This window comes from Capra hircus, chromosome 29, assembly GCF_001704415.2.
Source record: "Capra hircus breed San Clemente chromosome 29, ASM170441v1, whole genome shotgun sequence".
NCBI lineage: Eukaryota > Metazoa > Chordata > Mammalia > Artiodactyla > Bovidae > Capra > Capra hircus.
In genome coordinates, this window is record NC_030836.1 from 45,210,662 (window position 1) to 45,238,133 (window position 27,472).

Here is a 27,472-nt window from a genome sequence, read left to right on the forward strand (position 1 = left end):
ATCTGCATATCTGAGGTTATTGGTATTTCTCCCGGCAGTCTTGATTCCAGCTTGTGTTTCTTCCAGTCCAGTGTTTCTCATGATGTACTCTGCATATAAGTTAAATAAGCAGGGGGACAATATACAGCCTTGACGTACTCCTTTTCCTTTTTGGAACCAGTCTGTTGTTCCATGTCCAGTTCTAACTGTTGCTTCCTGACCTGCATACAGATTTCTCAAGAGGCAGGTCAGGTGGCCTGGTATTCCCATCTCTTTCAGAATTTTCCACAGTTTATTGTGATCGACACAGTCAAAGGCTTTGGCATAGTCAATAAAGCAGAAATAGATGTTTTTCCAGAACGCTCTTGCTTTTTCCATGATCCAGTGGATGTTGGCAATTTGATCTCTGGTTCCTCTGCCTTATCTAAAACCAGCTTGAACATCAGGGAGTTCACGGTTCATGTATTGCTGAAGCCTGGCTTGGAGAATTTTCAGCATTACTTTACTAGCATGTGAGATGAGTGCAATTGTGCGGTAGTTTGAGCATTCTTTGGCATTGCCTTTCTTTGGGATTGGAATGAAAACTGACCTTTTCCAGTCCTGTGGCCACTGCTGAGTTTTCCATATTTGCTGGCATATTGAGTGCAGCACTTTCACAGCATCATCTTTCAGATTTGAAATAGCTCTACTGGAATTTCATCACCTCCACTAGCTTTGTTCGTAGTGATGCTTTCTAAGGCCCACTTGACTTCACATTCCAGGATGTCTGGCTCTAGATGAGTGATCACATCATCATGATTATCTGGGTTATGAAGATATTTTTTGTACAGTTCTTCTGTGTATTCTTGCCACCTCTTCTCAATAATATCTTCTGCTTCTGTTAGGTCCATACCATTTCTGTCCCTTATCGAGCCCATCTTTGCATGAAATGTTCCCTTGGTATCTCTAATTTTTTTGAAAAGATCTCTAGTCTTTCCCATTCTGTTCTTTTCCTCTATTTCTTTGCATTGATCGCTGAAGAAGGCTTTCTTATCTCTTCTTGCTATTCTTTGGATCTGCATTTGGAGGCTTATATCTTTCCTTTTCTCCTTTGTTTTTCGCCTCTCTTCTTTCCACAGCTATTTGTAAGGCCTCCCCAGACAGCCATTTTGCTTTTTTGCATTTCTTTTCCATGGGGATGGTCTTGATCCCTGTCTCCTGCACAATGTCACGAACCTCATTCCATAGTTCATCAGGCACTCTATCGATCAGATCTAGGCCCTTAAATCTATTTCTCACTTCCACTGTATAATCATAAATTGTTCAATAGGGTTCGACTCTGCAACCCCATGACGGCAGCATGACAGAATTCCCTGTCTCTTACCAACTCCTGGAGCTTAATCAAACTCATGTCCATCGAGTTGGTGATGCCATACAACCATCTCATCCTCTATCATCCCCTTCTCCTCCCACCTTAAGTCTTTCCCAGCATCAGGGTCTTTTTAAATGAGTCAGCTCTTTGCATCAAGTGGCCAGGTGGCCAAAGTTTGGAGTTTTAGCTTCAGCATCAGTCCCTCCAATGAATATTCCGGATTGATTTCCTTTAGGATGGACTGGTTGGATTTTCTTGCAGTTCAAGGGACTCTCAAGAGACTGCTCCAACCCCACAGTTCAAAAGCATCAATTCTTCTGCGCTCAGCTTTCTTTATAGTCCAACTCTCACATCCATACATGACTACTGGATAAACCATAGCTTTGACTAGATGGACCTTTGTTGGCAAAGTATTGTCTCTGCTTTTTAATATGTTGTGTAGGTTGGTCATGATGCTAAAGCTGAAACTCCAGTACTTTGGCCACCTCATGCAAAATGTTGACTCATTGGAAAAGACTCTGATGCTGGGAGGGATTGGGGGCAGGAGGAGAAGGGGACGACCGAGAATGAGATGGCTGGATGGCATCACTGATTTGATAGACGTGAATCTGAGTGAACTCCGGGAGTTGGTGATGGACAGGGAGGCCTGGTGTGCTGTCATTCATGGGGTCACAAAGAGTCGGACACGACTGAGCGACTGAATTGAACTAGATCGGTCATAGCTTTTCTTCCAAGGAGCAAGCATCTTTTAATTTCATGGCTGCAGTCACCATCTGCAGTGATTTTGGAGCTCCCCAAAATAAAGTTTCTCACTGTTTCCAATGTTTCCCCATCTCTTTGTCATAAAGTGATGGGGCTGGATGCCATGATCTTAGTTTTTTGAATGTTGAGTTTTAAGCCAACTTTTCACTCTCCTCTTTCACTTTCATCAAGAGGCTCTTTAGTTCTTCCTCACTTTCTGCCTTAAGGGTGGTGTCATGTGCATATCTGAGGTTATTGATATTTCTCCTAGCAGTCTTGATTCCAACTTGTGCTTCATCCAGCCCAGCGTTTTGCATGATGTACATAATCTGTGACTAATTAGAATTCTAAGGTAGAACTCAGTGTATTTAGGATTCAGAATTTGAACACAGACAGATGTTAACTATGTTTAGGGAAATTGCTGTGGAGGAGGGGAAGATGATATAAAGAGTATCTTCTTTAGGAATTGAGTATGGAAGTTTTAATCCTTGTTCTGGTTCATGTTAAATATCACACCCCATTTATTTTTCAGATTAGATTTAATTTCAGTGTAAAGGTAAATGGAATCCTCTCTGTGGAGATCTTTGGGTAAGTCCTTAATCCCTGACTTAAGTTTATGCAATGGTTCTACAGTTTTTCTGTTATTATTGTCCTATTTCCAGTGGGTTCACAGTTTGATTTCTTGACTCAAAGTCACTTTGAAACTTATTTTCCAAGACCCCCACATTTTCTTATTCTAGATTAGTTTTTAATGAATAAGTAGATTAACCCTTTCATGCCTTTCCCTTTCACTGGACCATTTTCTCTTGGTTGTGTGTGCTCAGTCACTCAGTTGTATCCAGCTCTTTGTGACCTCATGGACTGTAGCCAGCCAGACTTCCTTGTACATGGAATTTCCCAGGAGAGAATACTGTATTGGGTTGCCATTTCCTATTCCAGGGGATCTTCCTGACCCAGGGATCAAACTTGTATCTCTTGAGTCTCCTACATTGGCAGACCACTGTGCCATTCCCCTTGGTTAGTGAAGTGAAAGTCACTCAGTTGTGTCCAACTCTTTGCAACCCCATGGACTATGCAGTCCATGGAATTCTCTAGGCCAGAATACTGGAATGGGCAGCCTTTCCCTTCTCCAGGGGATCTTCCCAACCCAGGGATTGAACCCAGGTCTCTCGCATTGCAGGTGGATTCTTTACCAGTTGAGCCATAAGGGAAGCCCAGGAATACTGGAGTGGGTAGCTTATCCCTTCTCCAGGGGATCTTCCTGACCCAGGAATCAAACCATGGTCTCCTGCGTTGCAGGCAGATTCTTTACCAACTGAGCTATCAGGGAAGCCCGTTCCCCTTGGTTAATTGGTTACCAAATTTCAGTCATCTCTGGAATTGGTGCTAATGGGCCAAAATTTGTATCAGGCAGAAATTGGTCTTAGAGTCTTTAAGATATGGCTTAGCTTTTCTTTACTTTGCAGGGCAGAGAGTGAACCTGCTTTGAACCTGTCGAATGGAATTGCTCTTGTCGTAAACTGTCAACATTACCTGAGGTGAAGGGGAAGCCTTGTTGTCACGCTCCATGTTTTACTCTTATTATGAGTATGAATGTGGGCAGAAATTGAAAATGGTCTCAGTTGTCAATTCTTTGTGCCAAGTGTCAGATTCTCTGTAAGAAAAGTGAAAGTAAAAAAATTTAAGCTATCTGTATTGAAAACTATTATTATTCCTGGCTCCGGGATGTATTCTTATTTACCTGAGGGCAGGCATGTTCCTTCATCTCTCCATGCCTTAATTTCTTCTGTGAATGAATCAAAACAAACTCTGCTAATTCTGATTCCATTTAGGCATGAGAAAAGAGAAATGACTTTAAAAGGTTACTTGCACTCTTGGGTAGAGAGATACTATGAATACAAAGGAATTCTTTGTATATTATTGTTTGTGTGTTAGCATTTTACATAGGCTTAGAAATCATCTTTGTTCCCGCCTCCACCTTTTTCAGACTACAAAAAAAAAAAAAAAAATCCATGGAGGAGGTGGAAAATAAATGGAATAGAACCCTGTGCTTTGCCTTCCTGTGCTATCCAATTACTGCAGAATCCAAAGTGAACATGAATTATAGCAAGACAACGCCTAACTTATGTTTAAGTCCAACTAATTTATTCTTTCTTTAGTAGTTTCTGCCTCTGCTTATATGCCCTGAATCAATACTGGCAGCCATAGGGCCTTAAGGCTTGAAGAGGCTGCCTGTGGTTTCTCAATCTGTTTTCTTACTCTTGCTCAAAATTACCTCTCCAGTTAGAATATGTTTATTCTTTAATATTTGCAGGAAATAAAACCCTCATCCCATATCTTTCTTTAGTAATCTTCTAGCATCATACAATCCCTGCAGGTAGACAGCTTGCTATCATAGATTTACTGAAAGAGTTTAAGCCTCTAAGCCAGTGTTTATGGACATATTTCCCTGGGTGACCTGATTAGTTTACAGAAAGGGGGAAAGGTTTATTAATATTTCTTTTCTGTTTATAAAAGAGCTCTCAGAAAGTAAACAAATACCAGATTTCACAAGATTCTTTCTAGGAGTGGAAGATGTTTCAATTTTTTCTCATCACTCCTACCAAATAGTAACCTCAGACTTCTTCAGGGGAAAGCACAGCATATGTAAAAGCAGACATCTAAGAATCACTAGGCCAGTTTTAGGCCATTTGACTGACCCATACCCCACCTCCACCATGCTGGTCTTTGAATTATCTTGGAAACTTCTGCTCAGAACCACAGAGTAGTTTTAGTAGAGGAAATAGACTTTTGAGAATATAAAACTGCCATTAACGGGAGCAAAAGCAGGAGCCATGCTGCAACTCCTGAAATGCCAATTTGTCTACTTTTTCCATTGCCTGTGATTCACTGAGTGGGACACAAGTTACTTATTCCAGCAAAATTTATGTGGTGGATTATATGGTTATGCATATGCTAGAGGTTATAAAAAGAATCTTGAATGCCCTTTAAAATAATTTCTTAAGAAGGAAAAAGGCTAAATTTGTCTTACCTGCTTTTTTTTTGACAGTACACCAAAATTTGACACAACTGAATTACCCTGCAGCAGAATCCATCCTGTGCTGGGACATCCAGTAATGCTTTTCATCCCTGATGATGTGGTGGGAATGGGCTTGTTAGGAGAGCTGACGCTGACTCCAGCCGTGGCTCTGTGTCCTTGCCCAAAGGTCTTTTCCAACCAGCTGAACAGGATCTCTTCCATTTCCATATCCTTTTGATGACAGAGTCCATCAAAATTTTCAAATTCCTTGTCTTTGAAAATGGATTTTTATATTTTAATCCTAGGAAAGCCGCTAGCATATAAACTCTGTATGTAGAAGCTGGTATGATTTGTATAAAAACAAAAACCCAATATGAAAGCTAAGCTTGCAAATTTGTTCAAGAAACTGAAAACTATAAAATATGACCCACGTGCCACCTGGTTTTCATATGGTCCAGTGTGACTGGAGCAGGAGTGAATGATGCAAATAGGAGCAGTGAGGCTGGAAAAGTAGTTTGGAGTTGAATATTTTGGATCTTGAGTGCCACACTAAGGAATGTGAATTTTATTGTGTGTATAATGGGAAACCGGTTAATGTTTTAGGACTCGCCAGCAGCCTTGTACAGGGTGGGTGGGAGAGAAAAGTCAGTAATCGCTAAGTACATAAGTAAGTGAACTGGGTGAGAGATATTAAGTGCATGAATTAAAGGTGTGATGAGCATGGAAAGGAGAGTTATCACTGGAAGGAATCAACAAAACGAGGTAACCAGTTCACTGTTTGGCGAGGGAGAGATTAGGGGCAAGAAGTAGCTAAAGTTGCTGTCAATAGCCCTATATGCAGAAGATACAGGGTGGATATAGATATATGGAGATATAGATATATGGAAACAGAAAATAGATGGGGAAGGATTCTTTTGGGGGTGATAAAAAATATCCTAAAACTGATGGTGGTGATGGTTGCACAACTTTTTGAATATACTGAAACCAATTTAATTGTACACTTTAAATGGGTGATTTGTATGATATGTAAATTAAATCTCAGTAAATCTGTTGGAAAAGATTTCCATGGATGGCTGACAGAATAATGATGCTGGCAACAAGATGAAAATTATAAATAGCAGATCTGAGGAGTGAAGAAGATTAGTTTAGCTTTACATATGTTGCATTTATGTTGCCTGCAGAACATGTTTTAAAAATAGCCATATAGAAATTTTGGTCTGGAATTTGGAAGTGGTCAGATTTTTAGAGATATAGAGCCTCAGTGTTTTTTCCATAGGTGAGTGAGTATGGTATAGTATATGCTATGGCTAGAATATGACACAGGAGTAAACAAGTATATTGTTTGAAGGATTCTCACACTATATGTGTGTGAACTTTAAGTGATATTTACATTTACTATGAATACTGTTATGGTTGAGTTTAAATCTATCTCCTTCTTACCCGTTTTCTGCTTGTTCCTTGTATTTTATTTTCTTTTCCTTGAAGGCAGACTGGATAAGGTATAGTTGTATACTGTAAAACCTAAAGCAATCCCTAAGTCAATACCACAAAGAGTTATAACTAGTAATTCAAAAAGGGGGATAAAAATGGAATTATTAAAAATACCTAATCCAAAATAGAATCCAAAAATAGAAAAGAAGAAAAAGGAAATAAAATACAAGGAACAAACAAAATACATAACAAGATGATAGATTTAAATGCAACCATAACAAGAATTCATATTAAATATAAATAGTTTAAACAACCCAATTAATTAAAAGACATTCACACATCCTGACTCTTCAGATACGCCACTCTTATTCTGAGTTTGCAGCACTTAAAAGCTCCCTGGCTCTAAACAGCGAATGTGTTGGCCTCAGCTCATGTGTTAACGCCTTCTTGAGTTTGTGACGGAGACTTCACTTATAGACACTGCCTCCCTTTGCTCTGTTGTGACTTTCAGTAATGTCCCCATGCCCCCTGGATTTTAATCTTCACACTTACTGCCTCCTGTTTACCTTATGAAAAAGAGGATTAAAACAGAAAGATGAAGGAAAATATATATTCTGGGCTTATTAGCTTTGGTCCAGGGGGACTAAAAAAGCTTACGCAGTGGTTCTTAACTGGGTACTTTTGCCCTCAGAGGACATCTGGCAATGTCTGGAGACATTTTGATCCTTATGACTGGAGGCAGAGGTGATACTGGCATCTAGTGGGAGTGGGTAGAAGCCAGGGATGCTGCTTTAGCATCCTGTAGTGCACAGGACAGCCCCACAGTAAAGAAGTGTCTGGCCCAGACTGTCAGTGTGCCAAGATCGAGAAACAGTGGGTTATAGGGAGGGTGTGGGTGGGACTGGAAAGTCAAGGGGAGGAAACCATTTTAGGGGCCTATCTTTCTTAGTCCTGGTTAGAGAGTAGGTTGGAGAAGGTGAAGCATTTCCTTCTCAATCTGAACGTACTCATACTCACTGGAAAATATTCTTTGGTATATGCTTTTTTTTGGTATATGTTTTTAATCTAGCATGCATCACTTAGTATTACAGTTTATTGGTTTTTATGTGCATCTCCCATACTGTAAATCTGACTTGAAGATAGGTATTAAATCTGTATATTCATGTTTGCATCCCCAGAATTTAGTACAGTACAGTGTTTAGCCCGTGTTATAAAATACCATTCAAACCTATGATTTAATGAATAGGATCAATAAATAAACAAATTGTCCCAACACTATACTTGTAGCTCACACTCATTAAATGTGGAATAGATTTCTGAAGATTCTAGTGGTTCAGTCTTTGGTGACTCACACCTATCCTTAATGTGGAAAGGGCTTAATATGTAATTGCCTAGCATGCTAGTTTATTTCTGAGAGTGTGAACCAGGTCATTGTTGCATTTGTTTTTTGCAAATGAATACATAATCTCAAAAAACTAACATTTTGGAGTTTTCTTTAGCCACTATACATATTTCTGTATGGACCTTCAGGTCTGCCTCTGATATTTCCAAATTCAGAGCAGCCAACTACTGCTGTCTTCAAAGACGCCTCTTATTTCATTGACTGGAAGAAATACCGCTTGAGTATGGTGCCCAATTTGGATCTCAGTTTAGACAGCGGTAAATCTCTTTCTCTCTCTCTTTCTCTCTCTCTGTTTGCATAGGAATAAAGAACTCTGTAAAATATTAGAGAAATGCAAGAAAATATAAATAGCAAATATATATAAGAATAGGACCTAGTGATCTGATGGCTTAGGTTGAGGGTATAGGTAAGAGTCTGGCTAAGTCTGAGAGTCCACGTGAAGTGAGTCATACAGGTGTCAACAGGCAAAGCCCCACCAGAGCCTAACTGTTTTGGTATTATGTGTTAATGCTGGCTCCCCTCTCATTCCTACTGCCTCCTCTATTCCTGGTCTCTTTGAAGTAGTCAGTGGGCCTTTACTTTCTAGGGATTTGTTCAGAAGGTTTCTGTTGTACCTGGAGTTTTAAAAAGATTATTAAAGTTGCAGTCACATCTTTGACTCTATTGTGGGAGAGAAACATTTCCCAATGAAATGAGAAAAATCCATATAAAATTACTTAGAAAAAATATAATACTACATAGAAGCAAGGCAGAAGTATCAACCATATAGTAATAAACCTGGGAAACTGACTGTGCTGTTCATATAGAGCCTAACCACATTGGCTTTGAGTGAATTATGCTGAAAATTGGATGCTTAATTCAACCAACAAATGAAACTGAGAGATAGGAATATGCAACCATAAGCTGATGTCTAGGAGCTTTATATTCTTGAACTTGACTGTTGTTAGCCAGAATCCTTTGATATTTAAAAGATAGTCTGCTCAACTGGATCCTGAGGAAGTTCACCAGTAGGGAGGAGGTATTCAGGGAGGAGGTATTCTAGAGTTATAACTGGTATGAGAAGATTGAAGCCTCCTGATACAGGGATGTATCTCTGAGAGAATCTTCATCTAGGAAGAAGGCCTCATGCTGAGGCTTTTTTTTCTTGAGTAGGTAGTTTTTCCAGAGGGTGGAATGGAAGGAGGTATCCTTGGACTCCTGTAGGTAAGTGGTTTCGTGAGGAAAGAATGTTTGGTCTTAATAAGGCTGTGGCCACAACTGTGGGCTGGCTCTTGTCTTTTATATTAAGAAAGGCCACAGACACTGAGCTAACAGTGGAGGTGACGATTAGGTGCCCAGGCATTGAGGAAGACATTATGTTTAACTGGCCAAGAAATGTCAGTGATGGCCTTTGTCACTAGCCACTCACACCTCTGGCAGCACTTACATAACACCATCAGTGGGGGCGAAGGGTTTTCCCCGCTGTCTTGGTATCTGAGTCCAAATTCCATTTTCTCTTCCTGGCTTTGACCCTTGTTAGGGGGTCTTAGTAACTTGAATGGTGATTCATGTTCCTCTGAAAGTGAGGCAGGTGAATGAATGACATGTAATATTGTCTATTAATGTTTTGGTTTAAACGGAATTGGACCACATGGATTGTACTTAGAAAGATTAAGGTGCTAGAAAGTGACTGTAGGGATCATATTACATGGGAATACAAATATCAGATAGCATTGTGGTTCAGTTCAGTTCAGTTCAGTCGCTCAGTCGTGTCCAACTCTTTGCGACCCCATGAATCGCAGCACGCCAGGCCTCCCTGTCCATCACCAACTCCCCGAGTTCACTCAGACTCACATCCATCGAGTCAGTGATGCCATCCAGACATCTCATCCTCGGTCATCCCCTTCTCCTCCTGCCCCCAATCCCTCCCAGCATCAGAGTCTTTTCCAATGAGTCAACTCTTTGCATCATTGACAGGTGGCCAAAGTACTGGAGTTTCAGCTTTAGCATCATTTCTTCCAAAGAAATCCCAGGGCTGATCTCCTTCAGAATGGACCAGTTGGATCTCCTTGCAGTCCAAGGGACTCTCAAGAGTCTTCTCCAAAACCACAGTTCAAAAGCATCAATTCTTCGGCGCTCAGCCTTCTTCACAGTCCAACTCTCACATCCATACATGACCACTGGAAAAACCATAACCTTGACTAGATGGACCTTAGTCAGCAAAGTAATGTCTCTGCTTCTGAATATGCTATCTAGGTTGGTCATAACTTTCCTTCCAAGGAGTAAGCATCTTTTAATTTCATGGCTGCAGTCACCATCTGCAGTGATTTTGGAGCCCCCCAAAATAAAGTCTGACACTGTTTCCACTGTTTCCTCATCTATTTGCCATGAAGTGATGGGACCGGATGCCATGATCTTCGTTTTCTGAATGTTGAGCTTTAAGCCAACTTTTTCACTCTCCACTTTCACTTTCATCAAGAGGCTTTTTAGTTCCTCTTCACTTTCTGCCATAAGGGTGGTGTCATCTGCATATCTGAGGTTATTGATATTTCTCCCGGCAATCTTGATTCCAGCTTGTGTTTCTTCCAGTCCAGCGTTTCTCATGATGTACTCTGCATATAAATTAAATAAGCAGGGGGACGATATACAGCCTTGATGTACTCCTTTTCCTATTTGGAACCAGTCTGTTGTTCCATGTCCAGTTCTAACTGTTGCTTCCTGACCTGCATACGGATTTCTCAAGAGGCAGGTCAGGTGGCCTGGTATTCCCATCTCTTTCAGAATTTTCCACAGTTTATTGTGATCCACACAGTCAAAGGCTTTGGCATAGTCAGTAAAGCAGGAATAGATGTTTTTCTGGAACTCTCTTGCTTTTTCCATGATCCAGTGGATGTTGGCAATTTGATCTCTGGTTCCTCTGCCTTTTCTAAATCCAGCTTGAACATCAGGAAGTTCACAGTTCACGTATTGCTGAAGCCTGCCTTGGAGAATTTTGAGCATTACTTTACTAGCATGTGAGATGAGTACAATTGTGTGGTAGTTTGAGCATTCTTTGGCATTGCCTTTCTTTGGGATTGGAAAGAAAACTGACCTTTTCCAGTCCTGTGGCCACTGCTGAGTTTTCCATATTTGCTGGCATATTGAGTGCAGCACTTTCACAGCATCATCTTTCAGGATTTGAAAGATGTTTGTTTCCAAGGCAAACCATTCAATATCACAGTAATCCAAGTCTATGCCCCAACCAGTAATGCTGAAGAAGCTGAAGTTGAACAGTTCTGTGAAGACCTACAAGACCTTTTAGAACTAACACCCAAAAAAGATGTCCTTTTCATTATAGAGGACTGGAATACAAAAGTAGGAAGTCAAGAAACACAAGGCAAATTTGGCCTTGGAATGTGGAATGAAGCAGGGCAAAGACTAATAGAGTTTTGCCAAGAAAATGCACTGGTCATAGCAAACACTCTCTTCCAACAACACGAGAGAAGACTCTACACATGGACATCACCAGATGGTCAACACCGAAATCAGACTGATTGTATTCTTTGCAGCCAAAGATGGAGAAGCTCTATACAGTCAACAAACAAGACCGGGAGCTGACTGTGGCTTAGATCATGAACTCCTTATTACCAAATTCAGACTTAACTTGAAGAAAGTAGGGAAAACCGCTAGACCATTCAGGTATGACCTAAATCAAATCCCTTATGATTATACAGTGGAAGTGAGAAATAGATTTAAGGGCCTAGATCTGATCGATAGAGTGCCTGATGAACTATGGAATGAGGTTTGTGACATTGTACAGGAGACAGGGATCAAGACCATCCCCATGGAAAAGAAATGCAAAAAAGCAAAATGGCTGTCTGGGGAGGCCTTACAAATAGCTGTGGAAAGAAGAGAGGCGAAAAACAAAAGGAGAAAAGGAAAGATATAGGCATCTAAATGCAGAGTTCCAAAGAATAGCAAGAAGAGATAAGAAAGCCTTCTTCAGCGATCAATGCAATGAAATAGAGGAAAACAACAGAATGGGAATGACTAGGGATCTCTTCAAGAAAATTAGAGATACCAAGGGAACATTTCATGCAAAGATGGGCTCGATAAAGGACAGTAATGGTATGGACCTAACAGGAGCAGAAGATATTAAGAAGAGGTGGCAAGAATACACAGAACTGTACAAAAAAGATCTTCAGGACCTGAATAATCACGATGGTGTGATCACTCATCTAGAGCCAGACATCCTGAAAGTGAAGTCAAGTGGGCCATAGAAAGCATCACTATGAACAAAGCATTGTGGTTAAGAGCACAGATTTTGGGATTAATCTAAACAGTTCCATCACCTACTATCTCATATCGGGCAATGTATTTAACCTATCTGTGCTTCTTTTCTTGTCCATAAAAGAACCTAAGACTAGGTCCCATACCATTGTGTGGTGAAATCTAAATGTTGAGATAGTTCAGTTTCATGTGGTACATGGCATGTAGTCAGCATTCAATACAAGTTAGCTCTTATTGTGACCGTTACTCTTTTACTAGTAATACCCACATCTTACTAGCCTCTTACTGCTGATACCTACCTTAGAAAGTAACTTGAGGAATGAATGAATTTTATTGTATAATGCTTCTCAGTAAATTCTAAGGAATGCTGTTTGAGTTGCATTTTACACACCCAGTTGTTATTTTGATGTTCTTCCTGTGAGTCACTATTATTTGCTTCCATCATGTGGGTAGAGAAACAGATTGAGGAGGAGAAGGGAGTGTTCAAATTTAGATCTATCTCAGGTCCCTCTTGAAGCATAGATTGTTTATTCACTTAGCTTTTTGAGGGCTTTACCTATCTTAGGATATTCTATAATATCTCATCCTCTAGGTTCGGTGCTTCCAGATGTGAGTTATCAGGTGGAATCCGGTGAGGGAGATCAGTCTCACAATATGGGCCCCCAGGGACAAACTGTGCTGCTTTTTCTCTTTGTGGATTTCCACAGAGGATTTCCAGGCCAGAAAATGGAGCTTTGGGGTAGGTATAGAAGAATGGGGCTGCCAGCTTGGATGTGCTTAAATGTTAAGAGAATAAAGGAAAGAGACTTGGGGACTTCCCTGGTGGTCCGGTGGCTAAGACTCGATGCTCCTAAACTCTCCAGTGAAATCACCGAGTTTCAATCCCTGGTTGGGGAACTAGATCCCACATGTGTCAATTAAGAGTTCACATGCTATGACTAAAGATCCCACAGCAAAGATCAAAGATCCCATGTGCTGCAGCTAAGACCTGGTGCAGCCAAATAAATTTAAAAAATATTTTTAAAAGAAAGGAGACTTTACATGAAGCATAAATCTGAATAGATGTGCTTCTGTAGAATAACACATCTCAGTGCAAACCTTGCTTAAATAAATGATATGCTCTGTGAGGAAGATCTACATCTTGAAGCGTCACTTAGATGGTGACAGTCCCAGATTTGGTTGACCAGAAATCAGCAGACACTTCCTGTTGGTCCCTACAGAGTATATTACCTTAGATGGGTAGTTCTCAATCTCAGCTGCACAATGTATTACCTGAGGAGCTTCTAAAACATGCCCACACCTCATCCCTAGAGATTGGATTTCCTTGGACTGAAGTGGGCCTCAGGTATCAGTATGTTTTTAAAGCTTCTCAGGTTGGAGTACTATTCACCATCCTCCTGCTTTTCCAAGTACAATCAAGAAAAGCTATCAGTCTTACTTGGCATTAATGCAACATCTCAAATTCAACACAAGGAGGTATGGGAGTGCATTGGTATGAATGGCTTTGTGGGATTGCCACATCAACTTCTGGAACAGGACAAAGAGTCCTTGTTCAGGCATACAGTTGCCTTTGGCATTTATCTAACAGATAGGTAATAACCTGCTATCAGAAGGTTCTCTCTGTTAAAGCTGTGATTTACATCCTGTTTTGTGCTGCATGAAACACGTGCATCATCAGAATCACCTGGAGTATTTGAAAATGTACAGCTTCCTGGGCAAGGATTTACTCAGTTTTGCTAATGTAAATATCTGTATGGCTCAGGAATATGCTTTTTTAACAAAATTCTCAGGTGATTCCTAAACATGGTACAATTTGAAAACCACTGAATGTAAGAGTTGATGCTTTTGAATTGTGATGCTGGAGAAGGCTCTTGAGAGTCCCTTGGGCTGCAAGGAAATCAAACCAGTCAATCCTAAAGGAAATCAACCCTGAATACTCATTGGAACGACTGATGCTGAAGCTGAAGCTCCAATACTTTGGCCACCTGATGTGAAGAGCCAGCTCATTGGAAAAGACCCTGATGCTGGGAAAGATTGAGGGCAGGAGGCGAAGGGGACGACAGAGTGTGAGATGATTGGATGGCATCAGTAACTCAGTGGACATGAGTTTGAGCAAACTCTGGGAGATAGTGAAGGACAGAAACCTGGCATGCTGTAGTCCATGGGGTTGCAAAGTCGGACATGACTTAGTGACTGAGCAAATAAGAGTGGCTTATGCATTTTAATCCAATAAAGTCTGAGACATAAATTTAAGTGTTTCTCAGTGCCCTCTGAAACTCTGAAGGAAGTACCAAGAAGTGGAACTTCTAAATGTCTGGGGAAATGTTCACAAACCTCCCTTTTGGGGCTCCTGACGTGTTTCTGTGTTATTCTTCCTTTGTGGGCCAATGTTTTTTCTTGAGACTTTACTCTCTAGGCATTCCAGTGCTGTTTGGTGTGGCCCTGTTCCCACTGAGTCATAAGAGAAATGAGACAGCTTACAACCTCAGATCAAAAGAGCTGACATCGACTGTGCCAATTATTTGTTGAACTTGTGGGATTCTTCCTGCTGCCAAGCTTCCATGCCTCTCCTACTTTTCCCCACCATGTGATATTCTTTAGGAGAGAAGCACTGCTTTCCTGGGCTCTGGCTTGCAGCTCTTTGAAGAGCTGGTGTTCCCTGGTGCCCCACTGTTCCATTCATTAAGATGCTGGAATGGGAACGTAGAAGAGAGACAATCTGTGAGGCTTCCAACTAGGAGGTCAAACGTGAAAATGCCTAGGGCTGTTTGTTAGCTGCTTCTGCTTACCTGGACAGAGGCTCTTAAAAGAAGCAGCTTAGTATGGTGGAAAGGACTTCAGGATACAATCAAGAGATCTGGGGTTAATTTTTAGTTCTGCTATCAAATTCCTTAATGACTTTTGGGAAGCAAGTCACATGAATTATCTGATCCTTCCTTTTCATATATTTAACATGAGATTGTTGGATGAGAAGCTATCAAAGCCCTTCCAAGTCTAAAGACCCTCTTCAGGTGTAAGATCTAGTATTTTTAGGCTTTTTTTTTTTTTTTAGGTCTGCTGTGTTCAGTCTTCCCTGCTGCTTCTGCTAAGTCACTTCAGTCATGTCCGACTCTGTGTGACCCCATAGACGGCAGCCCACCAGGCTCCCCTGTCCCTGGGATTCTCCAGGCAGGAGTACTGGAGTGGGGTGCCATTTCCTTCTCCAATGCATGAAAGTGAAAAGTGAAAGTGAAGTCACTCAGTCGTGTCCAACCCTCAGCGACCCCATGGACTGCAGCCCACCAGGCTCCTCCGTCCATGGGATTCTCCAGGCAGGAGTACTGGAGTGGGGTGCCATTGCCTTCTCTGTCAGTCTTCCCTAGGATGACATAAAGTCTGGTACCCCATTCTGAATCCTATTACACATACTTCCTCAGAAACCAGGGTTACTTATCATTCTTCTAGAACTGTACTAGTTTGCACACCTGTTTAGTTTGAAGGCCTGCGGCATTTCATGTAGTTGTACTAAGTATTAGGTTAAATTGAAATTCATCACTGCATCAGTAAGCAGAGAGTTATTATCTTAAAATTTCTGGGGCTTCCCTGGTGGTCCAGTGGTTCAGATTCTGTGCTTCCACTGCAGCAGGTTGGGGTTCAGTCCCTGGTCAGGGAAGTTCTGCATGCCGTGAGGTGCAGCAAAAGATAAATAAATTTTTAAAAATAAATAAAATTTCCTTAGACAGGAAATAAAATTTCCTGAGAGTTTAGGACTAGCTTTTGAAGAAGATGCACTATAAGGGTAGGTAGATATAGACACATGTAGTAATTTTATAGATTATGTAGTGATTTTTTCTTTTTCCCCTCTTCTTTTTCATATCCTTGAAAGCTTTCTCCAGAGCTCCTTTTAGGAAACAGATTGTGCAGAACTACAGTCTGTTTCCATGTGTCTTAAAAAAAAATCACTGAATTGGCCTTCTGCCTACCTTGTCATGGTAACTTTTCTATGATTAACTCCTTATTTTGCCACAGTTTTAAAGGCATCTGGTGGTATAAGCAGTTTTAGGAATGAAACTATAGCTTTTCAATTAAATGACTGCTTTCAAAGGAGGTCTAACTGATTTCTTAAGGCTATTCTTAGGACCAAACTATAGAAAATAGTAATCCAAATGATATTGTCATAGCAATAGTGATATTTTCTGAGTATTGCAGTGTACATCCCAAAACACTTCGTATGTATTATCCCAGTTTATCTGCACAGAATACCCATGATAGCAAGTGGTAAAAGCCACTTTCTGCAATAAAATGAGAAATGTTTGAAGTGACGTGGTCACTATTAGTTGGTAGTAGAATCGACCATGGAATCTATGTTGACTCCAGTTCCAGACCCCTTTTGAGCAGAGCACATATTACTTTCCCCTCCAGGAAAGCATCATGGTGCCTTGTGGTAGAAAATGTCTCTTCTGACTTCCATTTTAAATACAGCCCTGAGAAAAGCATGCCAGCCTTACCTTTGAACAGACCATCCAGAGAGTAGAAAAGCACCAAAAAAGAAAGATTAAGAAGCATTTTCTCCAGGTACCCTGAAAAGTAAATTTGTCTTCCTCTATTGGTTGTATTAGGATCATCATTGCTAACGTATTGTTTAATGATGTGTTTTCCCATCAATCTCACGTGTTAGCTTTTCTGAAGGATGCTGAGCAGTGGTGCCTGTGGTTACTTTATCAGAGATAATCCCCCATTTGAAAAGACTATACCAGAACTTTCCTGGTGGTCCAGTGGTTAAAAATCTGCCTGCCAAGGCAGGGGACACAGGTTTGATCCCTGGTTGGGGAGGATCCCACTTGCTGTGGCGCTGCTGAGCCCGTGCACCACGACTACTGAGCCTGTGCCAAGGAGCTGGGAGCCACAACTGCTGAGCCCACGTGCTGCAACCGCTGAAGCCTGTGCCTAGAGCCGGTGCACTGCACCGAAGAGTAGCCCCCACGCACCACAACTAGAGAAAAACCAGCGCGTCAGTGATGACCCAGTGCAGCTCCAAACAGATAAAAATAAATAAGTAAAAAGACTATACCAGCAGTTCTGAGGCATCTTTGATACCCTGACAGTAAGTCGTGCTCACCAGCAGTGACACTCTAAATAGAGTTAGACATACTCTCCAGGAGGCGTTTCCTTTCCTTTTGGAGTCAGTGGTATCACTGTTTAGAGTATGTTGTGTATATTTCTGTTTCTGATGTGAATTAAAAAGGATCCTTCATCTGATTCTTCAAACATAATATTCTGCACTTTTAGTGAGCTTTCTGTCCTTTGTAAGTGGAAACTGGGTAGGTTTGTAAGTTGTGGGGTGTTTTTTTGTCTAAAAAAGCAATTATTTGTGGATGGGTGGAAGTGGCCTCTTCTGTCAAGAGGCCTCTTTCCCATCCTCAGCCCTGACTCAGAGCACATAAACAGCAGTCTTGAAGTGGTCATTCTCACTCAAGGTTACCAACATTCTCCCTCTCCTCAGGAGTCCACACTTTGCTCTCAGCTCATCTCCGGGCCATCCTCAGGGAGAGCCACAGCGTGGTGCAAGGGTGCATCCAGGCTGCTGTGGCCTGGGCCTTGGAGCAGCATCGCCAGGCTGTCAAGGTAAGATTCACAGCTCCCTTTCCCCTCCTCTCTCTCAGAGAAAGACAGGGTATCTGGCAGGTGGGGGCTGAGAGCCCTTCCTCCCTTAATGCTTCTTCCTCTTCTCTTTCATCACCTGGGTGGATCTTATAAACTGCCTCTAGCCTTGGAACTCAGGCTTTAGCTTAGATGGATCACTGTAACCACTTGCTTAGTCTTACCTCCTTGTAGGTGAGTTTGAGTAAAGAGGGGCAAAATAATAGACGGGGAAAATGACTGATAACAAACCTTTTTTTTTTTTTTTTTTTTTGAGAGCAAGTTTTATTTTCTTTTTGGAACATGTGACTGACTGTCATTGTGTTTTTTCACAAGCAGAATGGGCTTGGTTCTGCTTGCCCATCAGTTGGTTTTCACCACTCCTATATACCAGGGGATAGAAAACATTTATAAAAGAGGAACAGTACACACTGAACTCAGGACTCTATATTAATTCTAGGGAGATTTACACATTGAACTATCTTTGTATATTAACTTACAGTGCCATTAATGTCTTCTTTCTCTCACACACTGAAGTGCTTTATTATTCTCACCATAGTGAAGTGAAAGTCACTCAGTCATGTGTAACTCTTTGTGACCCCTAGGACTATTGCCTGCCAGGCTCCTCTGTCCATGGAATTCTCCAGGCACGAATACTGGAGTGAGTTGCCATTTCCTTCTCCAGGGGATCCTCCCAACTCAGGGACTGAACCCAAGTCTCCTGCATTACTGTCTGAACTACCAGGGAAGCCCCAGAATATTTATTCTAGGTAGTTCTACACATTGAACTATCTTTGCATATTAATTTATAGTGCCATTAATGCCTTCTCTCTTTCACACACCAAAGTGCTTTATTATTCTGACCATAAGTTTTAGACAAATTGATAGCACATGCACTTAGCCTGAAGTTTTTTAATTGAAGTATAGTTAATTTATAAGGTTGTATTAATTACTGCTGTACAGCAGAATGATTCAGTTATACATACATATACATGCTTTTTTAAAGAAAATTCTATTCTATTATTGTTTATCACAGGATATTAAATATAGTTCTCTAGATTATATAGTAGGACCTCTTTATTTATCTATTCTATACATAGAAGTTTCTATCAATGCACCTCTGTCTTATCTATGTATTTCCCCTTCTCACACATGCTTCTAGAGCTACTGTTTCAGTGCATCTTAAATTCTCCCTCCATTTGCTAATCCTTTATAGCAGCACTTTGTCTTCATATCTGGCTTTCTGAATTCCTCCATCTTGTATACTTTTGGTAACACATTTATTACTTAATATGGCCTCCTTTTCAAGCAGAAAACAACCACACTAAAAGAGTAAAGCTTGAAGCGTTTTGTTTTTAATGGTAAGTATATCTGCTTCATTGCCCAGTGTCTTACTGCTTGTCTTTTCTGAATGTATCTGTCAGTAAGTCACCTCTGTGAAAGGAGATAACATTTTTAATGTATTTAAATTCCTTAAGTGTCCTTTATATGTCACGATCTCAGTAAGTATTGTTGGTGGAAGGGGAAGCATTGTTGAAATCCTGCTCTGACTCAGATATTTGGTCCCTTTAGGATTCGCTGAACCAGCAGTTTGGGATTGTTATAAACTATATGGTCTCCCTCTGCCTTGTTTTGTTCCCTAGGCTCATCAGAAACTACAAGCCTCACTGTCAGTGGCTGTGGATTCCATCATGAGTATTATGACTGGAAGCACAAACAGCAGCTTCCGAAAGACCTGCCTTCAGACGCTTCAGGTTGGTAAGGATTGGAGATGCTTAAAGGTGTGGCGTTATAATGACATTCTGCTACCTTTCTTAGTAATACGTGCAGTGCTCTTAGAAACATTATTTAATTTGATCCTACTATGATTCTACCTAAGTAAGTGTTTTATGATGTGTTCATTGGATAGACAGTGATGTATGTACTATTTTATAAATGAGAAAACAAGTTATTTAGGATTTCTGTTTCCTTTAGGTCATACAGATAGTTACAAGCAGAGCTAGGATTAGGTCACGAGTCCCAGTTTCTTACTGAAGAGTGTTCTATTACATCGTGGTGACAGACTACACTGGAAATAACTGAGCAGCCATAAGCATACATATGTTTGGCAGTTTGGAATAGTGTAATAAGGTCTGGAATCAGAGGCCTGAGTTCAGATCTTGACTCATTTACTTATTAGCTATGTGGACTTAGGCCTGTACTGAGCTTTTCTGTGGTTCATCTACAAATTAGAAAAAATAGTAGTATGTCACAGGGCCATTATGAAGTTGAGGGCTAAATGTGAATGTGTAACACATGGTAGATCCTTTAATAAATGTTGGTTTCTTCCCTCCCTTCCCCCCTTCCAATGTGTGTTGACCAGCTGGTATCAGTGGGGTAACACATTCATTCCATGTCAGTTGCTTCATTTGGTGTACTTTTCTCTTGAGGAAATAGTGTAATATACACAAAATTGTAAATAATTAATAAACTTCATCACTTAATTTTTGCATATTTATCTCATATATATTATATAATTATAGCCAAAGTATTCTATATTAATATATAATTTGACCTTTTCCCTTGTTTCAACAGTCTTAAAATACGGGTTAACCAATATTCCACTGTGTTGGTTTAATATAATTTAATAAACCATTCCCCTACTGACAGATATTTAAGCTGTTTACATTCTTTCTGCCAATAAATAGTTCAGTTAATACCTGTATGTGATATCTTGCTTCTTTTGAATCATTTCCTAGAAAAAAATTCTGTAAATGGAGTTAATGGGTCAAAATGTATAACACCTTAATAATCTAGTGCGTCTTCTCACAGCTTCACCTTTCTGGGTCATGTGGGTAGCACAAGGTATTGAGAAGGACACTATACTGGCGATCCTAAAGTTAGCCCTGACTTTCATACTAACTGGCTGTGAGATCTTAGGTAGGTCACCTCTCCTGTTTGAATTTTAGTTTTCTCATCTGTAACAGTGTGTTGTATTAGGAGACTACTCAGGTCCCCTTTAACTCTAATAGCCTACAATTCTATACTAAAGTTGAGGCTGTTACCCATTCCTTATAGATGCAAACTATATTACTGTTCTTTCCTCCCTGAAAGATTTATCTGGGGGGAAGAAGTTCCTATAACAGCCTTAGTTGTTCAGTAGACACCTTTGCTCTCTTGGAACTTGTTTTAGAGGAAAACAGTTTATGTAACCTCTTCACAGACAGATGGCTCTCTGGGATATATAATCTCCTATAGAGATAGAAGAACAAAGACCTTGTGTGATCGATCTCACTTAGGTAACAGAATCTGGAAGATATATAGGACCCATAACTGCCTGTCTCATGTCAAGTATCCCCGACCTTCCTTCTGCTTACCCTGTGTCCATTGGAACTAGGGAAACTTCTAATACAACATGAAGGATGTCATTGGTTTGCCTTTCTATCTGTCTCATCCTCTCCCCATATAAACTTCCTGTAGGTACTCACCCTTTGGTTGCCAGTCCTGGAACTCAGCATGTTCTATCTCTGGCCCTTTTTAGGCAGCTGACACACAGGAATTTGGGACCAAGCTGCATAAATCATTTCAGGAGGTCACCCAGCACCGATTTCTTTACCACTGCTCACATGAGGTGAAGCAGGTAAGTGTAAAGTAATAACCAGTACTTTGGTGAAAATCTCCCATATTGATGTATGAGAAACCTGAATACACAGGGGTTAGGTATACTGCTTTAGACTGCACAGTCTGAGGGTAGCCGTTCAGCAGGGTAGCCTGTGGTTTAGAAAAACTTCATAGAACGTAATATTACATAGAGGTTAAGAGCATGATTAGCAATGTCACTTGAATTCCATTTCTGCCACTGCCTAGTTGCATGGTATTATTATAGAAGCTATTTATTCCAACTCTCAGCTTCTGTAGCAGTAAAATGAAAAGGATGCATACCCAGAATGACTGCTGTAGGGTCTGAATAAGAGAATTATGTGAACTGCTAGCACATAGCTACCTTTACGATGATGATGATATGATGGAATTCTTATGTTTAGTTTTGCCAAATAAAAAACATACTTTTATCTGTTCACCTTTTTGGATACCAGAGATATAGAATTATATTAGTTGGCGTCTCTGCCCTCATGGGGGTCAGATAGTTACCGGCTCCTCTAATGAGTGAAGAGAAATCATATTTGGGATATTTTATATGTTTCCTGATTCTCGGCGTAGGTAGTAATAGTGTTCAAGCTGAAGCATACTTTTCTGACTTTCTTGGCAATAATCAGCAGTATTGACTTTTTTGGAATTGAAGTATAAGATGAGTAAATAAAAGAGATTAAGGGGGAAATTATTATGCTGTGGCGTTTGGCCAAGATAGAGTAACAGGGACCAGATTTACCCTCTTACCTGAAACAACCAAAAATCTGGACAATAACGAAAAGTAAAACATATGAAACAATGGTTCTGAAGACATTGGACCTCAGAAAATGGATGGGATAGTCATTCTTGAGAGACGGAAAGCAAATGAATTGAGCTTTATGATTGCCCTCACACACCACCTAGAGAAAGTACAGAGGCCGTGGAACAGGGAGAGGGAATCCAGGCAGAGCCCAGTGGTCTCCCTGAATTGAGTATATGAAGCTGGGAATCCAGGGATGCCAATGCAGCTCAAGTTTTCAGGGCAGAGTAGCAGAGAAGAGAGAGCTCACTGAGGTTCCTGTCTTTAGTATTCAGTTGAATACTGATCAGTTCATTCATGTGAAAAAACTGTCCAGGTAAAGAAGCACTCAGAAGGATGAAAGGGAACAATAAGCAAAGCTTACACAGGGCTAGGAATAGTGCTTATTCCCGTGAACCAGAGAGGAAAGTCTTATAATTTATGGAGCACCAGGTAAGATAGTGGGCTTCCCTGGTGGCTCAGTGGTAAAGAAAACTCCTGCAGTGCAGGAGACACAGAAGATGTGGGTTCTCTCCCAGGAGATTGCTGGACGGGAAGGTCCCCTGGAGAAGGGCGTGGCAACCCACTCCAGTATTCTTGTCTGGGAAATCCTATGGACAGAGGAGCCTAGCAGGCTACAATCCATGGGTCACAAAGAGTTGGACACAACTGAAGCAAGACTCTTGAGAGTCCCTTGGACTGCCAGGAGATCCAACCAGTCCATTCTGAAGATCAACCCTGGGATTTCTTTGGAAGGAATGATGCTAAAGCTGAAACTCCAGTACTTTGGCCACCTCATGCGAAGAGTTGACTCATTGGAAAAGACTCTGATGCTGGGAGGGATTGGGGGCAGGAGGAGAAGGGAACGACTGAGGATGAGATGGCTGGATGGCATCATGGACTCGATGGACGTGAGTCTGAGTGAACTCCAGGAAATGGTGATGGACAGGGAGGCCTAGTGTGCTGCAATTCATGGGGTCGCAAAGAATCGGACATGACTGAGCAGCTGAACTGAACTAAACTGAAAATGCCAATAGTCTTGCCTCAGAAATGGAAAGAAATTACATCTACAATAAACACTCCTTGGTTCTGCTTAACAAAGCTCAAAAGCAGAAGCAAGACCTAAAAGGATCAAGTGATTTCCAACTAATTCAGTGGCATTTCAGAGAAAAGTTCAAAAATATTTATAAGGGGGACTTCCCTGATGGTCCAGTGGTTAAGAATCTGCCTAGTCATGTAGGGGACATGGGTTCAATCCCTGGTCAGGGAGCTCAGAACCCTCATGCCACAGAGCAAATAACCCCCTGGTGCAGCTGTCAAGCCCACGTGTGCTCCAGAGCTTGTGTCACACTAGAGAGCACAAGCGCCACCACTGCTGAGGCCCATGTGCTCCGGAGCCCACGCGCCACAACCGCTGAGAGAGCCCACGTGCCACAGGAAGACCCCACGTCCCGCCACGCAGACCCCACGCAGCCAACTGAATATATTTTCAAAGAAAGAATATAAGAATACAAAAATATACAGCACCCACCAAGATAATGTTCATACCGCCTTGAATCTAATAAAAAAATTCACAAGCATGCTATGAAGCTGGAAAATACAGCCCACAATGAAGAGAAAACTCAGCTGATTGATCAGTCAAAACTGATCCAGAACTGACATGCAAGATAAAATTAGTAAAAAACCAGTTATTCTTATAATTGTATTCCATATGTTCAGGAAGCTAGATAAAAGGTTGGACATATTAGTTAGAGATATGAATGGTATAAAAAAGGCCCCAAACAAATTCTAAGGTGAAAGCAAATGTCTCCAAGGTGAAAATTATACTGACTCCACCACTAGCATCAGTGGCACATTGCTTAGGGAAAAACATAAGGCAGTAGAAACTGAAACTGAACACAGGGGTTAAAATAAGCATAATAGAGCATTAAGCCTCTGTGAGGTGTAGGATAACTTTGAAAAGCCTAAGCCATGTATAGTTAGAGAATCTGAAGAAGCAGCATAGGCAGAAAACGTGTTTGAAGAAATAATGGCAGAAATGTTTCCAAATTCGATGGAATGTATAAATTATACAGATCCAAGAATCTTAAACCAGCCCAAGAAACAAGGAAAACCACACCAAGGTACATCATAATTAAATTGGTTAAAACCAGTGGTGGTAGAAATAAAATCTTAAAAACAGAGACCAGAAAAACCCCAACAAGAACAAAACACCAAAACCCTTCTTTTGTTACAAAGATAAGGTTTACAGCAAGTTTCTCATCATAAGCTGTATAAGCTAGAAGAAAATGGAGTTATAATACTGAAAAAAAATAACCTGTCAACCTAGGATTCTTTATCTAACAAGTGTCCCAAAAATCAAATATGAAAAAAAAAAAGTGTCCTTAAAAACAAATAAAAAACAATGACATACAGTGAAGCTTCCAACTTCAACTAGAGTAAGAAGAGCAAATTAAACATAAAGAGAAATATGAAATAATAAAGATTAGAGTGGAAGTCAGTAAAACAGAAAAACAATAGAGAAAAAAATCAATGAAACATAAAGGTGATTCATTGAGAAAGATGATCAATGAGAGAAGACACAAATTACCACTAATATCAGAAATTAGAGAAGTGGCATCAAATATTAAAAGAATTATCAGGGAATATTATGAATATTGCACTAAATTTGACAATTTAGATTAAATGGAAATTTCCTTGAGAGACATAAATTACCAAAGTTCACGCAAGAGGAAATAGCTTCTATACCTGGTAGCTTTATACTATTAAAGAAGTTGAATTTTTAGTTAAAAATTTTACCATCATCTTCAGATTATTTTAAAACTCTCAAAGCTCACTGGTAAGAAAATAAACAACCCAATTTGTTTAATTGGCAAAATATTTGAACACACATTTTACAAAAGAAGATATACAACAGCAAATAAACATACAGAAATATGCTCAACGTTATTAGTCATTAGGGATGTACAAATGAAATCCACAATCAAGTAACATTTCACATGTACTTAGAATAAGAAGACTAACCATACCAGGTGCTGGCAAGGATGTGCAGGAACAGGAACTGGAACTGTTATAGCCTAACTGTAGGAATGAAAAATGATACCACCACTTTGAAGGACAGTTTGGCAGTTTCTTAAAAAGGTATATAAACACTTACCACACAACCTAGCCATTCTACTTCTAGGTGTTTACCCAAGAGAAATGAAAGCATATGCCCACACAGAAATGTCTGCACCAGTGTTCATGGCACATCTACCATATCTGTAATCCCCAAACTGGGAACAACCCAGTGTCAGCAGGTAAATGAATATACAAACTGTGGCATATCCATTCAATGGAATACTACTCAGCAATGAAAGGAATGAACCTGTGATACACAATAGGTTGGATGAATCTCTAAACAGCCATGCTGAATGAGAAAACCTGAAAATACAAGAGTACATGGTGCTTCACTGAATTTATATACAATTCTATAAAATGCCAGTTACTGTATAGTTACAGACCAGTGGTGGTTTACAGATGGGAGGTATAGGAGTTGGAGTGAGGAGTTATGAAGGGCAGAAGAAACTTTTCAGGGTGATGGATATGCTCATTATCTTGATATAGTGATGTTTCTGATGTATTAATACATATGCCAGAACTTATCAAATTGTATTTTATAAAGATGCAATTTATTATTTGTATGCAAGTTATATCTCAGTAAAGCTGCTGTAAAAAAATTACAGTGTTTCATGGATTTGCCCGTCCTCCTCTGCTTTGTAACAGGGAGGCCCCTTTAAGTGCCGCCTTCACCACACTGTGCATCCCGGCTAGGAAGCACCTTCCTGGGAAAGCATCAGCTGGCTCACTGCAAATAATCTTTCTGCTTTCCCTGCAACTTGGGAAACTGCTGCCCACAACTTGAGCAAATAAAGGCTATTACCCATTATATCAGTTTCCCATGGATATTGTAACAAATTACCATAAATCTGGGAACTTAAAAACAAAAGGAATTTATTATCTGTCAGTTCTGGAGTCCAGAAGTCTGAAATAAGGTGTTGGCAGGACCACGCTCCCTCCACTGGCTCAAGCAAGGGGAGAATCCTTCCTTACCCCTTCCAGCCCTGGTGGCCCCAGCTGTTCCTTGACTTGTGGTCACACAACTCCATACGGCTGTTCCTCTTTGTCTCTCAAATATCCCTCTGCTTTTCTCTGATAAGGACACCTGTCATTGGACTTGGGGCCCTCTGTAAATCCACAATGATCTTGTGTTGAGATCCTTAATTATGTCAAAGACCCTTTTCCCAAATAAAGTCACATTCACAAGTACTGGTGGTCAAGACCTGAACATATCTTTGGGGGAGCCACTGCTCAATTCACTACAGCCATCCACAGCTTCAAGTTTCTAGGAATAGGTCGAGGGTAAGGCATGTAGCATTATCACGGCGCCTGGGAAATGGGCAGGATCTAAAAGTGTTCCAGCCTGGGAAGTCCTCTTGCTTGGGCCTCTCTGATAACCCAGCGAGATCTGAAAAGGAGATGATCTGACCTCCTTTGCCCCTTTGTGTTGCTGTAGTGATGGCTCATAGCCTCAGGGCCATTTATAGCCCAATAAACTTGGCAGATGGCTAGTCTTACACAGTAGTGATAGGTCTTGGAAGGAGGAATCATTTATTGAATCCCTAATCTGTGCCAAGATTTCCACTTTAGTCTCCACAAAAATCCTATGAGGTAGGTTGTAGTTTTCCCATTTTATAGATGAAGAAACTGGTTACACAACTTTTCTAATTTGCCCAGAATCACACAGTCAGTAAAGGGCAAGTCTAGGATTTATAATGAGGGCTCCTAGATCTGAAGCCTAGTAACATTTTTACCATATAGGACTGGATCACAAGCCTGGGAAGATGAACAGTGACCAAAGGCATCAAGTAGAATCCATACTTCTTTACTCAAGATCATTACGAGCTCCCTCTGATAATGGCCATTTAGTGATAGCTTGTTACTGGCACACGAGTGGCACCTAGTGGCTATAGCTAAAAACTACAAGAACAATGATGCTAGGTCCAATTCTTTTACCTCTGGACCAGTCCCTCAGTTTCCACTTCTAAGCAGGCGAAGTAGAATAGCTGACCTCTTGAGTAATATAGAATAAAACCATCTACAGCTATTGTATAGTTTATAGAGAAATGGAAGAAAGAATATTTAGAGTTTTATAGAAGATATTTGTGGAAAGGTCACTCCAGGAGTGGAGATTTTAAGCCTCAGTGTTGTAACAGAGGACAGTGGGCCATGAGACAA

At 40.6% G+C, this 27,472-nt stretch overlaps 1 protein-coding gene across 13 annotated transcripts in view; it reads left to right on the forward strand.

Moving 5' to 3' along the window:
- LOC102180829 (CAAX prenyl protease 2) overlaps nt 1-27,472 on the forward strand; it is a 90,670-nt gene that overhangs the window by 53,372 nt on the left and 9,826 nt on the right. For 7 of the 13 annotated variants that reach the window (XR_001917487.1, XM_018043123.1, XM_018043124.1 and 4 more), the window contains 8 exons: nt 2,604-2,659; nt 3,538-3,609; nt 5,121-5,316; nt 8,030-8,180; nt 12,764-12,910; nt 17,654-17,775; nt 19,434-19,544; nt 21,311-21,409. Coding sequence is in view for 12 of the 13 variants with exons in the window: in XM_018043123.1 (XP_017898612.1) it covers nt 2,604-2,659; nt 3,538-3,609; nt 5,121-5,316; nt 8,030-8,180; nt 12,764-12,910; nt 17,654-17,775; nt 19,434-19,544; nt 21,311-21,409 (954 nt within the window). In the remaining variant the exon portion in view is untranslated. Of the gene's footprint in view, nt 1-2,603; nt 2,660-3,537; nt 3,610-5,120; nt 5,317-8,029; nt 8,181-12,763; nt 12,911-17,013; nt 17,255-17,653; nt 17,776-19,433; nt 19,545-21,310; nt 21,410-27,472 lie in introns of those variants that run through there. The other 6 variants (XM_018043131.1, XM_018043129.1, XM_018043121.1 and 3 more) reach the window with 5 other exon arrangements.